At 39.5% G+C, this 16,397-nt stretch overlaps 1 protein-coding gene across 1 annotated transcript in view; it reads right to left on the reverse strand.

The window, feature by feature from the left end:
- Window positions 1-16,397, reverse strand: part of ptprt (protein tyrosine phosphatase receptor type T) — a 204,748-nt gene that overhangs the window by 51,786 nt on the left and 136,565 nt on the right. Inside the window, exons 15-17 of the mRNA XM_030779105.1 lie at window positions 16,043-16,075; window positions 8,212-8,241; window positions 4,065-4,216 (exon numbers count right to left, since the gene is read on the reverse strand). Coding sequence (XP_030634965.1) covers window positions 4,065-4,216; window positions 8,212-8,241; window positions 16,043-16,075 — 215 coding nt within the window. The remainder of the gene's footprint in view (window positions 1-4,064; window positions 4,217-8,211; window positions 8,242-16,042; window positions 16,076-16,397) is intronic.

Genomic DNA, 16,397 nt, shown 5'->3' on the forward strand with positions numbered 1-16,397 from the left:
GCCCAGAGGATCCCCAGCAGTGGACCTGTGGCCTGTATGGTAAATGTTGTAGCCTGCTGTGCTGTTAACACTAGCCTTCACATGCATAAATAACAACGTATGGGAATTGTTCCATGTTGAATAGTGAAGGGTTTGACCATCTTTCGTGATGTCATAGTGTATTCTTTTTTTAAAAAGGTCATTTTCTAAGGTCCATGAAAACCTATTTGATTCACTTCCTCAGACTTCAGTTAGTATAATGAAAGGTTGAGCTATTTCTCTGAAATGATCTAATATTTGACCGGCTCTGCTGTGAATATGGTCAGCCATGGGTTCCTCTATACAGCAGCCTGGTGACTAGACAATAACTGCCTTTTGAAAATAGCAGGCTAAATGCTTCCGACCGTCCAACCAGTTACATTACATTCTACCAAATACATTAAAGCAATGAGATACTTTGTCAAGAAATGGGAGCCAAGTGAAAGCAGGATCTATTAAATTTATTATACATTTTCCTAAGAACAGGTTGGATATGTAAAACAACACACACACACAACAGTGGAAAAGACCTACAGAAAACTTCAATAATACAGGCCTGATTACTTATCAAAAACAAAACAAAAAACACTTACTAAAAGCTATTTATAAGATATTTATAAAGATATTTATTGAAAGATATTTATACCTAATTAAGTAATAAACTAATAACTAATTAACTAATAGGGACCTGACTAGCTATTCTAGCTGTTGACCAGTGGACTAGTTATGGACTAGCAGTTGATTGGTCCACAACAGAGTTTTACTTATCCAAGCATTTGTATTGAAGAAAATCTATCAAATTCAAGCCCTTCCATAATCTAAAGTATCAAAATTTCAATTTCCTGTCAGCCCTTTTAGAACAAAGTGCTTTGAACCAATGAAATGAAAGCTGCACAGTTTTGTTACAGGGGGGATAAGTTTGAGGAATGTCCAGGGACACATGTCCTTTGACCAGGCATACCCAAACTTTCGCACACCACCAGAGACTTCAAACCAAACTCAGAAGACTGACAGAATAAAACGTTAAACATGAAGCTGTTATTGAGCTTTTCACAAAGTCAAATAAAAAATGAAGATATTGAAGGTATACACTTGCACCACTAGCTACCAACATGTTAGCATCCTGATCACTTAAAGAATACTCAAGGGATTTCTGAGGTAGAAATATTTTAACCTCTTTTTTTTTTTTTTAGCAGTCTCAAACACAGTACCAGTTATACCTGACTAACATGATGGCAATGATTATGTGCATTGCATAATTCTGAGACGCCTGACATGGTTTCTTCTATAGAATATTCACTACATCATGACCTGAGCCCCCCACATGGGGAGAATACTATACTTTTGAATTCTATAGGATTTGTGTGAAAACACAAGTGTTACCACAATAATGAAAGAGTCAAAGATCAAGGCTTTACCTAGTAATAAGTATATCTGCCCTGGTGCACTTTTCCCACAGGAAACTACATGTATCCAGGGAACGAGTGCTGTGGTATGACATAAATGTATTGTACTTTAATGAGAAACAATACAACTCAGATTTCTCATTATCCAAAGAAACAAAAACAAGCCTGTGTGTGACACAAACAACTGTATATGCTAATGCTAAATGTGAAGGCGCTATAAAAAAATGCTTTCACAGCAATGCTTCTGTCAGCAGAAGTAGGATAGAATATGGATAAAACAAACAGAAACCCAAGAAAAGCGTAATAGATAATGTTTCTGTCTTCAGAAGGACGCTAATAGTCTACTTTTAAAATGCTGAGTTTATATTTTTTAGGCCTCATTTAGTGAAAACTCTGCCTTTATCCATTTTGTAAATACATAATGATTAAAATAAAATAGAAAGTTGTGTGTATGAGTAAACAGGACCCTAAACTGAAAAAAGACTGTAACTAAACTGAATAATGCAGTGTTGGAAACATTATATTTTAAAATGAATAAAGGCTTTATGATACAGTCTCCACATTTTCTTCCATAGAACTAAATTCAGTCCAGTATGGTTTAAGCCAACAGGTTTTTTTTGTTTGTTTGTTTCTTTTTCTCTATAGGAAAAGGTAAACAAGGGGTAAAAAATAAAATAGTTAAAGTGAAAAAGGACACCTTATAACATTAAGAGGCATTGAGTGCTCGCTGAAGCACTGGTCGTTTTTAGAAGTGATAGGTTTTTACAATAGCGCTGCAAATGGCTATCGTTTTTTGTTTTGTTTTGTTTCATTTATGTTACTCTGTACTAACATAAACCTAACGTTTGCGTGTTCTTGGCCGCTCACACAATTTCACATAAATAGATAGACTACACACTCCTCTCACCTTTTGCTGAAGCATTTGTTTTAGGATACTGGAAGCTGATAATGCATTTTAATGGAGTGTAATATGAAGTAAAATGGTCAGACCGTTAATGGCACAGAGAAAATAACATCTACTTCTACAGGCTCTGCTTATTGTTTTTCTACATTTATAAACATCCCAAAGCAAAAGCATTCCCGTGATATATGCCGAGAAATGCTAAAGGAAAAAAGAAAATGGCAACAATGAAAACCACTGCAGTGTAATCACCACAGAGGGTTTTCTTCCCTGTCTCCATCACTCTCCTCTTTCTCTGTGTTGTTGTTACTCTTTTTTTTTTTTTTTTTGACTGCCTCTTTCAAATTAATCAGTCTACAAAGGCCACAGTGACATTTTGTGTCAAAAGAGACCAAGAAAAGACCCTCTATAATTACTGCTCCCACAGCAGGGCAGACCCTTACTTAAAACCTCCAATGACAAAAAAAAAGAAACAGTTAAAATGCCACTTGCTTTCCTTTGCAGCTGAGCCTCTTTGAAATGAAGTCAATGGAGACAGCTTTTGATATGTAGAGTTCCTGGATCCAGTGTGTGCTGTTCAGAATAGCTTTCCCTCACAGACAATTCTCAATAACCAGACGAGAGAATAAAAAAAGAAGAAGAAGAAGAAGAAGAAGAAGAAGAAGAAGAAAAAAAACCTCAACTAAAGCTGCAGGTTTTAGAGACAAGTGCAAAAAAGCATCCCTTCAAAAAAAAAAGGAAAAAAAAGTGAAGGAAGACTGCATGTTGCTGACAGAGTGTTGAGTTCTCTTGGTTTCCCCTGCTTTTAAAGAGCAATATCAGGCTGTGGACTAGAGGGGAAAGCTCTTGAAATGCATGAGATTGCGTCTAGTGTGTGTCAGCCACAATAAGCAGAGGTAGACAGACTGCAACAATTGGAGAGTGCTGGTGTCATGTGACCTCTGATTTCTCTGATCTTTGCTCGGGAGGAAAAAAGGAAGGGAAAGGTTAACAACCACAAGACTCATCAGTGAAAACAGAAAGAAGATCAGTCGTTGAGGAACAGAACTCATGCAGAGACATTCTGTACACCCACCAGTAACCTCTAACACACACTGCACCTGCATCAGAAACAACTGACTAACAAAGATGACAAGACAGGAATCTGCATATGCAAATGAAAGTTCAGCTGATCAATAATGAACTGGAGAAACATCACAATGCTGGTCCAATCACCTCATGAATATAAACACTTAAAAAAGAAGGAAAAAACAAATTAGGCTAGGACTCAAACTGTTTTTAAATAATTAAATCATAATTCTATGCTTTTGCATTGTCTTATGTATGGTAATGTGTACTGTAAGCATGCAGGAGTTTTTAACTGAGGAGCAGTAGAGGAAGAGGAGAGGAGGAGATTGGATGCTGGGGGAGTAAAGGGAGGAAGAGGTTGGAAAGGGAAATTCCACAGAGAGTAACTTGGTAACTTCAGGGTGGACAGACAAATGGCTGCTGACAGCTGACTGGTCTGCTATCTTATAAAGACCTGTGCAGATTTTTTCTAAACAACACAAAACTCGCAAAGTTTTATTATGAAAATGAAAGCTCTTTGTGCTTTTCAGATTTCATGCAGCGTCTGAGAAGAAGAATCTACAGGCATATTACATTACAAATCAGTGCCTTTCAGACCACTGACAGAACTCTCCTTGTTTTAGGGTCATAAGACCCTTTGGAGTTTAGCGGTATAGGACAGATGGACTTACAGAAGCCATTGAGGTCCTGGCTGCTGGTGGAGAATGGGTCGTCTTTGTGAAGCGTGCTGACCTTCCCTGCACTCTTGTCTGCTGTGCTGATGGGCCCCATCTCTCTCTGGGTACTGCTACTCACGGTCTCCTTCTGTTTTTTAGCCAGTTTCCTTCAAAGTCACAGTCAAGTCAGAGAGCAGTCAACGCTCAGTCCAGACATAGGTCTGAACTATTCCTAACGCTAATAAAGCATCATCAAAACAATAGAGACAGCTCAGTCACACAGACAAAAAGAACAGGCACATTAAAAGAAAAGGTCATAACAGTTTACATTATTAAAGTGAACAGCAAAAACAGACATATGACCGTGAAACAGAAGCGGTCAAGTTAGAGTTATAATAGAGGAATGATAAAGGTCAGCATGCAACAAGAGACGTGTGGAAAAAGAAAAAAAATTGCCATCTTATGCATTGTAAGGGATTTAAACAACATTTGCCATTTATATTATTATTATATTTCTGATGTTTATTTAATTATTTGTTTATTTATTTTGTAGTGATAAGCAAACATGTAATCATACCATATGGGACAAAGCAAATCAGCCAATCAGTCTTTATGTAACAACACATGGAGTGAATCTGTCATTGGTTTGTCCACAGCTAATATAAGTACAACAAAAGACAACATGAGACGATACATTGTCCAGCTTATGCCTCATCAAAGTCAGGAATGACCAAGAACCTCAACATCCAGCATTTCAATTTCAATGGTATAAATGATTAATCATTATCAAAAACACACCTTTGAAGACAGAACATTTTCTGTCTGAATAGATGTGGAGATGACACTGACATGTGTTACCTGAGCTGCTTTAGAAGGAGATGAGTGAAAAAGAGTTTGATCAAACTGAATGGCACTTGAGAGTTCAGGAGCACTCTTAATGTGGACAATCCACAGGCTAATGATTAAAACTCAGGGAATTAATAATTAAGAGAGTATATTCAGAAAACAGCATTATATTCTCCCATTTATAAAGAAAAGCACAGTTAAGAGTGTGGAGACTTTATATCCAAACCTGGGTTACTATTAGCAACTCAATTTAATCATTTGCTTTAGTAGCATTCAAGGTTCACTGCTTACATGAATTCCACACTTAATTCTCGGTAAGGAAGAATTCCCAAAATTCTCAGTAAGCAAGAAAAGTTAGAAAGCAATAAGAGAGGGGTCAACCCCCAGTTCCTCAAATTATACGTTCAGACCTCAATGCAATAAAGCTCTCTCTCTCTCTCTTTCTTTCTTTGTCCTAAGAGGAAGGAGTGAAGAGTGAAGACATAACAGGTTGATAAATATATGTGTGTGTGTGTGTGTGTGAGAGAGAGAGAGAGAGAGAGAGAGAGAGCGAGAAAGAGAAAGAGAGAGAGAAAGAGCCTTCTTAAGCCTAAATTGCAGGCTGATTTATCTGACACAACGATCAGAGGTCACCTATTCATTAACAACAAACTTCATAAACTCACCAAACTGAACAGTGTTCATGAGAAAGAAGAAGGACAATGGTAAAGATTAACGTTTGAATAGATAGATAGATAGAGAGAGAGAGAGAGAGAGAGAGAGAGAGAGAGTGTTGATATGTTCATCGGTCTAGACACACACACACACACACATTCAAACTCATGCATACACTTACACTCCTCCCCACCCAACATTGAGGTTCTCATCTCATCACACACACACACACACACACTGTGTCAGATAAACTCATTTACAAGCGTGTGTTATCTTCAGAAAAAGCCTTCACATGGGGTTCTACCAAAAAAAGAAGAAAACACCCTTTTTGTGCGTAGTGTGAATTGACGTGGAAAAGTGAGAGGCATGTCCACTCGGTAAGACCTTGGAATGGTCTGGCTTTAAATGACAAATTCCCTGCACACTGGAATGGTACTGGAGCACATATAATCCCTATTTAATGAATGACACACCAGCACTTCATTAAAGGCACTGTTAGCCTGCACCGCTCAGGACAACCAATCAGCTCCTTTTATGGCTCCAGCTTTGCTTAATTGAGCTTTCCTTGACGAGAAGATAATAACCAGTCTATCTGACGCCTGTCTGAAAGGATGAGCATGTAAAATACGTTACAACACTTAGAGAGAGAGACAGAGAGAGAGAGGCGACAGAGAGAGAGAAGGAGTGTAATAGAGAGACAGAATGTGGAATGTGGAGGATAAGATCCATCAACAGGAAGAAATAAAAGTAACCGCTGCGATGCACTTATTTCATTAATAAAGACATGTAGCTGAGTGGCTGTACATTTGATTAGTGTGGTGAATGAGATACAAGACACACAGACAGGAGCTGAAAGAAACACACACTCAATCAGCAGATGCCAAAAAGCCACATGCTTAAAGGTTACACACACACATGCGTGTACACACACACACACACACACACAACAAATGAGTGAGGGTTAGATTGGCTCTCAGAGTGTTTCTATGGTTAGTGTAGAACAATAAAAGGACTCTCTGAATTAGTTTAGCACTAGCTAATGTACTGTGTAGGCATTCGGACAGGGAAGAGACAAAGAAAGGGAATTTTCCAGTTTGGGGATGTATAACACTTCTGGATAGGACCATACTGCCATATTGTATTTCAAAGGAGTGTGTGTGTGTGTGTGTGTGTGTGTGTGTGTGGCAATACAGAAATTTGTACATTTAAATTACATTTCTAAGTATTTTCCCATCAGTAATTTCACCAAAACAGACCAAAGAGGCATACAGTGTATATTCTGTATACACATCCTCTTTATTCATCACCCAATGAGGTTTTTGGTGGTTAGTTAGTTAGTTAGTTAGTCAGTTAGTTAGAAAGTCTGTTTGTGTCACTTTTTGTAGTACAAGTCGTTAGTGTGTGTGACTGTTAGTAGCACAGGTCGTTGAGGTGTGTGGCTGAATGTAGTACAGGTCACTGGAGTGTGTGGCTAGGTGCCCATGAGTTATCACAGGCTATTTGGGTCCATGGTTTAGTTAGTACAGGTGATTTGGACCCATGATTTAATTAGCACAGGTGATTTGAACCCATGATTTAGTTAGTACAGGTCATTTGGACCCATGCTTTAGTTAGTACAGGTCATTTGGACCCATGCTTTAGTTAGTACAGGTCATTTGGACTTGTGGCTGGGCTGTGGGCCTGGTGGTAGACTAAACGTACTTAGCTCAGTTGGACTTGACAACTGCTCAAGAGAAGGTTCCCGGCAGCAAGCTAACTTTAATCTATATTTCAAAAGTGGCAAAGAAAAATACATGAGAAAAAAAACCCTCATATGGCAGCCCAGCTCGAGATCCAAGTCTTCTAAATCCTTTTGCACATGAGGTAAACATCCCCCAGCTAAAGCCATGGACAGCCTGCTCTGGGAAAACCAAACAAGCCGCCACTGTGAAACGCTGAGAGGGCGGAAACAGCCCAGGTCTGAGAGCAGAGATTAGAGGAGAGGGATTTCCACGCGACCACAGATAGCCCAGTCTGCCTGGGGAAAGGGAAAGCGGTATTGGGTCTCTAGGTCTCCTCCCTCAGGGGAGAGGGGAGGGATCGTCACTAGGTCAAACTTCATTGACTGGGTTCCGACTAAAAAATAAGCAAAAACATTCTAAAACTTTTTAAAGATGTGCCCACCACACGCAGTTCTTCATGCCAAGATGGATTCCGAGTTGCTATGGAAAAGAAATATTATTCAAAACAAAAATTGTGGTAAATATATGAGATTGGAACGGAAATAAAATAGTTTGCAAGAAAGGGTAAATACACTTTGTCAGTGAAAATTGCAATATGTAAATATGGGGACCCAGACTCATCCACATGTGTTCTGTTTGTAGGAATATGGGGACCCAGACTCAACCACATGTGTTCTTTTTGTAGGAATATGGGGACCCAGACTCATCCACATGTGTTCTTTTTGTAGGTGCTGAGTTGCTTTGCCCACTGTGGCATAGCTGAGACAATGACTTGGTTTGAAAATTTTACTGCTTTCTCTTCTCTATCAATTTCAATGTAATGTAACTAATCAAGGAATATTTTAACAATTAAGGCTCAGATGTCAAAAACACAAATAGAGGTTGAACGAGGAGAGAGGAGAAAAAAAGTTAGAAAAAAGTCTTCACTTCATGCTACTTACAGGTAATAAGAGTAGGAATACGCATGTCTTCTGATGCATGAAGGTAAGCCAAGGGGAACAAAAACAAGCACCCAAAAAAGGACAAACAGATTAATTAGTTATCAATAAGCAGCTGCATAATAGAGACATAAAAATGAAGAGGAAAAGAAATACATACGTATATATATATATATAGTGAAACTGTTTTTAGTGATTTTAGTACCTCCCTGAACTGCCCAGAACAATTTAGCTTTAAGCCCTTACTGGAACTGCAGTTAGGCTTGACCATGGGTTGAATGACCAGCACTGAGTTAACTGTTCAAATACTGAGCTAAACCAAATTTGTTCTGGGTGGGAAAGTGTGAGGTTTTAAGGAAAGGACTGATAAACACCAGGTCTGCAACTGCTAACGACTGATGCTGCTGAATTGAGGAGCTCTTAAATCTCTCTTTTTCTGATTCAGAGTTGTGATGATAACCTCAACAGTTCTGTCAGCAGTTACTCCATGTCCTATAACTTCATCTCACTGCCTCGTTTTAAAAGAATTCAAAAACAATCATTAAAAAACAACAACAGATTGTAAAATAAGACAAGAGATGTGTGAAAACAGTGAAACTGCACATCTGACTCACAGCAAATGAAAAGTGAAATAAAGAAGTGAGGAGAAATGTCTGGAGACATATTTAGAGTTCCCAAAGTTTAGGAGGTCAGAGAACAGTTGAAGGAAGAAGAAAGTGAGGGAAAGGGAAAGATGGAAAGAGGTGGTGAGGTGTTTCCATGACATACTGACTTGTCATTCCATTTTCAGGAGATTGTTTGTGTGCATGGGTATATTTGTGTGTGGGTGTGTGTGCGCGCGTGCATGAGTGTGTGTGTGTGTGCGTGTGTGTGCGCGCATGCGTGCGTGCATGTGTGTGTGAGTGTGTGTGCGCGAGTGTGTGTGTGCATGAGAGAGAGAGAGAGAGAGAGAGGTGGGGGGGTGTTATATGTTAACGTGATATGTTTATACATGTATATAGTTTTTGTTTTTTGGGGGGTTTTTTGGATCAAACTTACAAGTTTGTCTAACCGTGGCTTTGCACTGTCATTGCTGCAGACCGTTTTTTTTTCAGAGAGGCACAGCGGAACATTAAGGAGTGACGTGAAGCAAGCCGTGATGAAATTAGCGAGTAGAAATGATGCTAAACAGCAGATGGTATCTGCTAAATCATTTACGATTTGCAGGTAATACCCAGAGTTGACATGTGAGAAGCATCTGATCATTAATTAGTCTGTCGTACATGTGTCACCCAAAGAGCTCATCAAAAACCCTGACTTAAATTACATCACTGCCAATGAGCAAATATCAAGCCAATGTATTTATAATGTTTCAGAGTCAGTTCTTCTTCTCCTCTTCTTATTCCATTTTTATTCATGTTTGTAAAATGAGTTTCTCTGATGGAATTTGGAGTCATTCAATATACTTCCATGAAGAAGAGCGACTACCACATAAAGAAACAGCTCCATGCTTTGGTATCAACCAATCAACCTCTAATCCTTAGATAAGAAACCTTGAGATTAAACCAGGAATACTTCGGTTTGGACTCAAAGCTCATTTTAACACATGCCTCAGATTTAGGCAGATACGAATGTGGTATTCTAAGCACAACTCAGCAACATATAAGACTGGTTTATATTTAACATAAGCATGACCAGTATAATATGTCACAGCTACCATAAGAGAAAAGTGTCTTTGAATGAGTAATATGAAGCCTGAAAAATTAGAGATAAATAAAAGTCTGAGTGTTAAATCACAGCCTGTGCATTGTAACTAAGACAATTTCAGCTCTATACTCTTTCCCTTTCTGTGTATATGTGTACTTTGATTATTTCAGCTCTATACTCTTTCCCTTTCTGTGTATATGTGTACTTTGATGATTTCAGCTCTATACTCCTTCCCTTTCTGTGTATATGTGTACTTTGATTATTTCAGCTCTATACTCTTTCCCTTTCTGTGTATATGTGCACTTTGATTATTTCAGCTCTATACTCTTTCCCTTTCTGTGTATATGTGTACTTTGATTATTTCAGCTCTATACTCTTTCCCCTTTCTGCGTATATGTGTACTTTGATGATTTCAGCTCTATACTCTTTCCCTTTCTGTGTATGTGTACTTTGATGATTTCAGCTCTATACTCCTTCCCTTTCTGTGTATATGTGTACTTTGCTGTGGCATGAATTGCCACAGACGTTACCAGGACTTGATAAGCAAATTTAAAAGTGATCTTGTGCATGTGCATGTATGTGGTTTATTGTGTGCACAACTTGCCACAGTATGAGGGAAAAGTACAGCAATGATATTGAAATGATTCTTTGTTAAGTTATTCAGCTAGACAAAACTGTTTTGTGTGTGTGTGTGTGTGTGTGTGTGTGCGCACGCGTGTGTGTGACCCTGTGTGTGTCTGCGCGTGTGTGTGTGTGCAGATCTCACAAGAGCATCATACGGTTTAGATATGCCCCCTCAGCTATTGTCCCATACAGACAATGGAAGATAACACTGTCTATGCATTGCTGAAGTGTCCGCAGAAAAAGGCAATTTTCTACTCACTTTAGCGCCGTTTCTGTGGAGGAAAACAGCTGACAGTAGAGGAAGGTCCATGCTGTCTTTTTTTTGGCTATTTCTTATTTAAGATTTACCTATGTTTTGGACTGAAGAAGTATAACATTAGGCTTTCATAAGTAACTGAATTTCTAATGAACCTAACAGTTCTTCTAAATAACAATTCCACCCTAACCCCATAGTTCTTCCTTTGAAGCCCCAGTCAACATCAAAAAGCCAGTCCCATCTGTTTTCATATTCTCTAACAGACCGCTACTTTTATAAACCCTTAAATTCTTTAGTAACTCCATAGTAAATCCAATATACGACCTGAGCTCTCTGACTCCGTAGCACAGAGACATAAAAATGTGATTTTGATGGAGCTTTATGGTGAGTGTGTTGCAGGGAGCTGACACAGCTGAAAACGCAGCTCTATTGCGAATAGTCAATAAGGGGCCAGGGTTTATGTAGCTAACGCATACATCTTCAGCGCTTTCTATCTCAGTGGTCTTTTAAAGGAGCTGCTGACAATATTCTTCTGATATTAATGAAGAGAGCCTGAGTGAGGAGTCATGGGAGTCAAAAGGTAAACATAAATATTAATGAGGTAAAACTGGCCGGCCCCCTTCTGCTTAAGTGCCACGGCATGTCACAGTTTTTAGTTATTTATTTTTGTCTCCTCGCACATGATCATAATTTGGCTATGAGATGAGTCTTTGGCACAGGGAGAAATCCACAATCTGTGATAATGTTAGGCTAGCTGGATACTGCTAGTCTGTGTGTTTAAACTGCTTATAAATCTCTGTTACAAAGGAGCTGACTCCATTAGAAATAACTGTTCACTTTTTCCCCCCCTCCTTCAAATTTATACTCACGGAGACAGTTTCATAGGGAAAAAGATAAGAGTCAAAATTATTGGCCTTTCCTCTATATCCATCCCTTACTGTTTTTTTCTTTTTTTGCTTTAATTTTAGTCTTAAGGAACCGCATAGTTCCATATGATCGAATACAAAAACAGAAAAGACACACACACACACGCGTGTGCGCGCGCGCATCCACTTAAACATAGTGTACATAGACACATAAACATAGTGTGCATATATACATATACATAGTGTACACAGACACATAAACATCGTTTGCATATACACATATACATAGTGTATATAGACACATATACATGGCGGGGAAGTTGGTTTAGAAAACAATAGGGGCTTGGGTTATGCAATAGAATTTGGTTGGAACTTAAAGTTACAGGGTTTCCTAACTGAGAGTACTCAAACTGCTGTCCATGACAACAGCTGTCACATGAGCACACACCACATCTGACACACTCACACCCAGCTCCTGTTTCTGAAGAAAGGCGTTGAAAAGACGCCTGACTGAAAAGAGCAGAGTTAACCGTCTTCACAGCTGTGTGTAGCAGAACATAACTCTGATCACACCACTCTGACAACACTGCAGAGCAAGCCCATTCTTCCCATTAAAATAGGACACGCCCCTTTACTGTCTGGCCCATTCTTCCCATTAAAATAGAACACGCACCTTTACAGGCCGGCCCATTCTTCCCATTAAAATAGGACACGCCCCTTTACTGTCTGGCCCATTCTTCCCATTAAAATAGAACACGCACCTTTACAGGCCGGCCCATTCTTCCTACTAAAATAGGGCACGCCCCTTTACTGTCTGGCCCATTCTTCCCATTAAAATAGAACACGCACCTTTACAGGCCGGCCCACTCTTCCCATTAAAATAAGACACGCCCCTTCACTGGCCGGCCCATTCTTCCCACTAAAATAGGGCACGCCCCTTTACTGTCTGGCCCATTCTTCCCATTAAAATAAGACATGCCCCTTTACTGGCCATGATCAATGAAGAGCTGTGTTACTAGTTAGACTGTTCCTCAGACAGGCCTATGATGGGAAAAGTTCATAAAAAACAGGAAGACAGAGTAGGAACGCCAACCCATCACGCTCCTCTTGCTTGTTTGTGCGTGTTTATGTTTATGTTTCATAAATAAAGGCTGACACTTCTATCACAGAAGCTCTGCTATAAAAATAACACCACAAACGAGCTCCATAAATTTAAAAAAGTTTGAGAACCACTGTCATAATCTACAGTTACATCACGTGTCACCTCCACATCAGAAGACTGTGTGACGAGGTTTACTGAAACAAGCCTTCACTAAGGACTTTGGAGACATGACTATCACCTGGACAAAAACACAGAGACTCTGGAAGCGGATATTTGGAGCGGAATAAAAGTACAGCTCTTTGTCCACAGACATTAGTGCTGAGAATGGGGTCATAAAACAGGGTATGGATATGCCGCCTATGCAGAAAAGGGGCCATAGAATATGTGAACAGAGGCTCATAATTGCTATAAGATACTGTGGTGAGACTCCTATGTTTTCAGTGTGGGTCCCATTAGTCGTGGGGCACTAGTTAAGGTTTGAACTCTATCAAACGCCAGACCAGTTTAATCAAAAACCTGATTTTCCTGTCAGGACACAGGAGTTATGCTCAAGGTGGATCTTTTATGAACACAATAATTCATTATTTAATTTTTCACGAGTAATTTTCGGCTGTTTCTTCTGAACCACTGGTAACAGTAAGAGTAGAGCTCACTGTAGGATAGTGTACACAGCCTGCCAAGAGTCCCAGTGGAACACAGTTTCAAACAACATTAAAGAGAGAGAGAGAGAGAGAGAGAGAGAGAGAGAGAGAGAGATTGTAAATTTGTGAATTTCTATGTGGGCTTCTCTAATTTGATCATTTGAATGTATGATAAATGTGTATATGTAGTAATTTTGTTGCTGTAGGCCAGTGTTTGAGACACAGCTGAAGTCTATTCCAGGGCTGTTTGTCATTTGTATGGGGGATATAATAACACACATACACACAAAACACAAGCTTGCTAGTTAAGAGTGTCACATGAAACAAAGAGGAATGGAGAAGGCCGGCAGTGCAACCTCCAGCAGTCTCAATGGACACCCCCCCCCCCGCCACACACACACACACACACACACACACACACACACACACACACACAGTCCACATACACAGGACAGGATTATACAACACACTCTCTCTGATACACACCCACACACAACCTGTCCATACATACAGGGCAAGGTTATACACATTTACACTCTCTCTCTCTCTCTCTCTCTCTGTCTCTCTCACACACACACACACACACACGCACACACCTACACACACATGCTGTAAGTCCATTATTGCCTATACATTATTAATTCAGAATTTCCTCCTCCTACAGCATTTGTCGTTCTGTTGTATGGGCTGACAAGGGTAGTGTAAACGTGTGTGTGTGTGTGTTTGTGTGTGTGTGTGTGTGTGTATGTGGACAGCAGGAGTGACTGTGTGTGGTTAATGGTGTGAGACGTGATGAAAACTCAGCAGACAGGTGACTACTCTCTCTCTCTACAGAAACACTGAATTACACAAGAAAACAAAAGGCAGACGACCAAGATCCTTCACTTGCTTATAAACACATCCCTCACTGGGCATCAGTGTTTTAATGATTAACTCCAGTTATGTTCCAAAGTCAAAATCAAACTTCACTTTGAAGACTTCTATTTCTGGGGTGATATACTCATTTTGGTGGCAGAGCCTGCGCTGTGTGGGAGTGGAAGTGCACTCTGTAGTGTCTTTTACACAAGAACAGCGTAGGTGGATATAACTTAAGACAGAAATATTGTCTTTGCCATCGCTTCATATTAAAGGGACATTGTTCCAATTTGTTCATGTCGCTGACAGATGATAAATGTCAGCAATGTTTATCAAAAGACTACTGTAAATCTGCAAATCTTAGTCTAATGGGTGTTTAAAAAGAAAGAAAGAAAGAAAGAAAGAAAGAAAGAAAGAAAAGAAAAGAAAAGAAACAGTTTGTAGAAAGGCTACAGAAGAGAACAATGTGATTTTAAAATGCCATGATAAAGCTCACTGAGTGTTTGCACCTGCTTTTCACAGAAATAACATAAAATATACTCCTAACCTGAAACACCAAGAAGCATCAAACAAGTATTCATAACCAATCACTAACTGAACACCTCCCATTATCAGTGTTCCCAAATTTGGCACAGTTAAATCAATCGCTTACAGCAAACACTCACCTTTTTCTGCTAGTGTCCCTGATTCATTAGATTGAATAAATAATGTTAGTGTGACTGTTATCCTATTTGGGTATTAAGTCAAATAAGGTCTTTCTGTGTGCAACAGCAACAAATGACCTCAACAAAATTACCTCAAAAAAAAAAAAAAAAAGATTAACACTGAAACCTTGTGACCTTTGGCATTAAAGCAGTACTTCAAGACCTCATCCAGGTTGATGAAAAGGAGTTCAGTTGTAACAGAGTAGTTATAATGGAGAAACAGAGTTATGCTAATTGCTAACGGCCCTTTGTGAAAGGTGGGCTAACCACAGGCTGTTAATCTGGCCTGAGAGGACACTGAGTCCTGTTCATATGACGATACAACGCTCAGGATTCCTGCTCAGCACACACACCCTCACTGAGCTTGTCATCAGAGCAGAGAGAATCTTGGGTTGAGGTAAGTGACATGGGGCTGAAGCGATTAGGACCAGGTTTAAGATGATACACCTGGAGTCAGTTTTAAGTGGTACGCTGGTATTAGTGTTTGTACAGAATTAGACTAACCTGAGACCTGTGCTTTACCTGTCCTCTACCTTAACCCAAAACCAAATCCTCAACAAGACCCTGTCACCCACATCCTAAGAACAACGCATGGACCAAAGAGTCTGGTCACGCTGTTTTGTTTTGAGATGTCTGGGAAGATCCATCAGTGCTGAGTGCACTAACATCCACAGAGACAATGCATAAGAGGCAATAAACGACACATCAGTGAACAACAAATAAATCAATAAATCACCATATCGCTCAGATTCACATTAAGCACAAAACCTTCACAAACCACACTGATGCAAGACACGTTGCTGAAAATAAATAAATATACAAACAAATAAACATACAAACAAATACAATCTCAGGCAGTAGAATCAACAGCTGAGTGTTACTGTTGTGAGGAACATGTCCTCCAAAAAAAAGAAAAAAAAAAGAAAAGAAAAAAAAAAGGATGGCCAACACAGAAAAAAAAAAGAAAAAAGAAAACCTGACATGCATGTGTCAAAACGTGAGTAGCTAAATAAAAATAAAGGTGTTAAAATCAAAACACGATGACTTTATTATAAAAATGAAAAGTCTACGATGTGTAGCTATAAGAAAACATACAATACCCCACGCTAAGGGCTCTCCAGGTGTGGATTTCCCTAGTAGAGGCAGGCCCAGGGGAAGAAGGAGATAAAAGACAGGCAATGATTTTCAGGACACTGCTGATTAAGTTCACATTCAGCAACGTGGAAGAGTTACTCAGACCACACAGAGTGTGATGGGGGACACGTTGAAGCTGAGCCACGGGATGAGTTCCTTTCTTTTCTTTTTCTCCTTTTTTTTTTGCATGCAGTGCATCTGTGATGGAAACACACTGACCAAAGGACTCTGGTCTTTGGTCTGTGACTCTGACTGAAATGGAGAGGCTGGTGTGACTGGATGAATGGCAGGGCAGTCCTGCCATTAAAGACAGACAGAGAT

The sequence above is a fragment of the Chanos chanos genome, chromosome 7, assembly GCF_902362185.1.
Source record: "Chanos chanos chromosome 7, fChaCha1.1, whole genome shotgun sequence".
Taxonomy (NCBI): domain Eukaryota; kingdom Metazoa; phylum Chordata; class Actinopteri; order Gonorynchiformes; family Chanidae; genus Chanos; species Chanos chanos.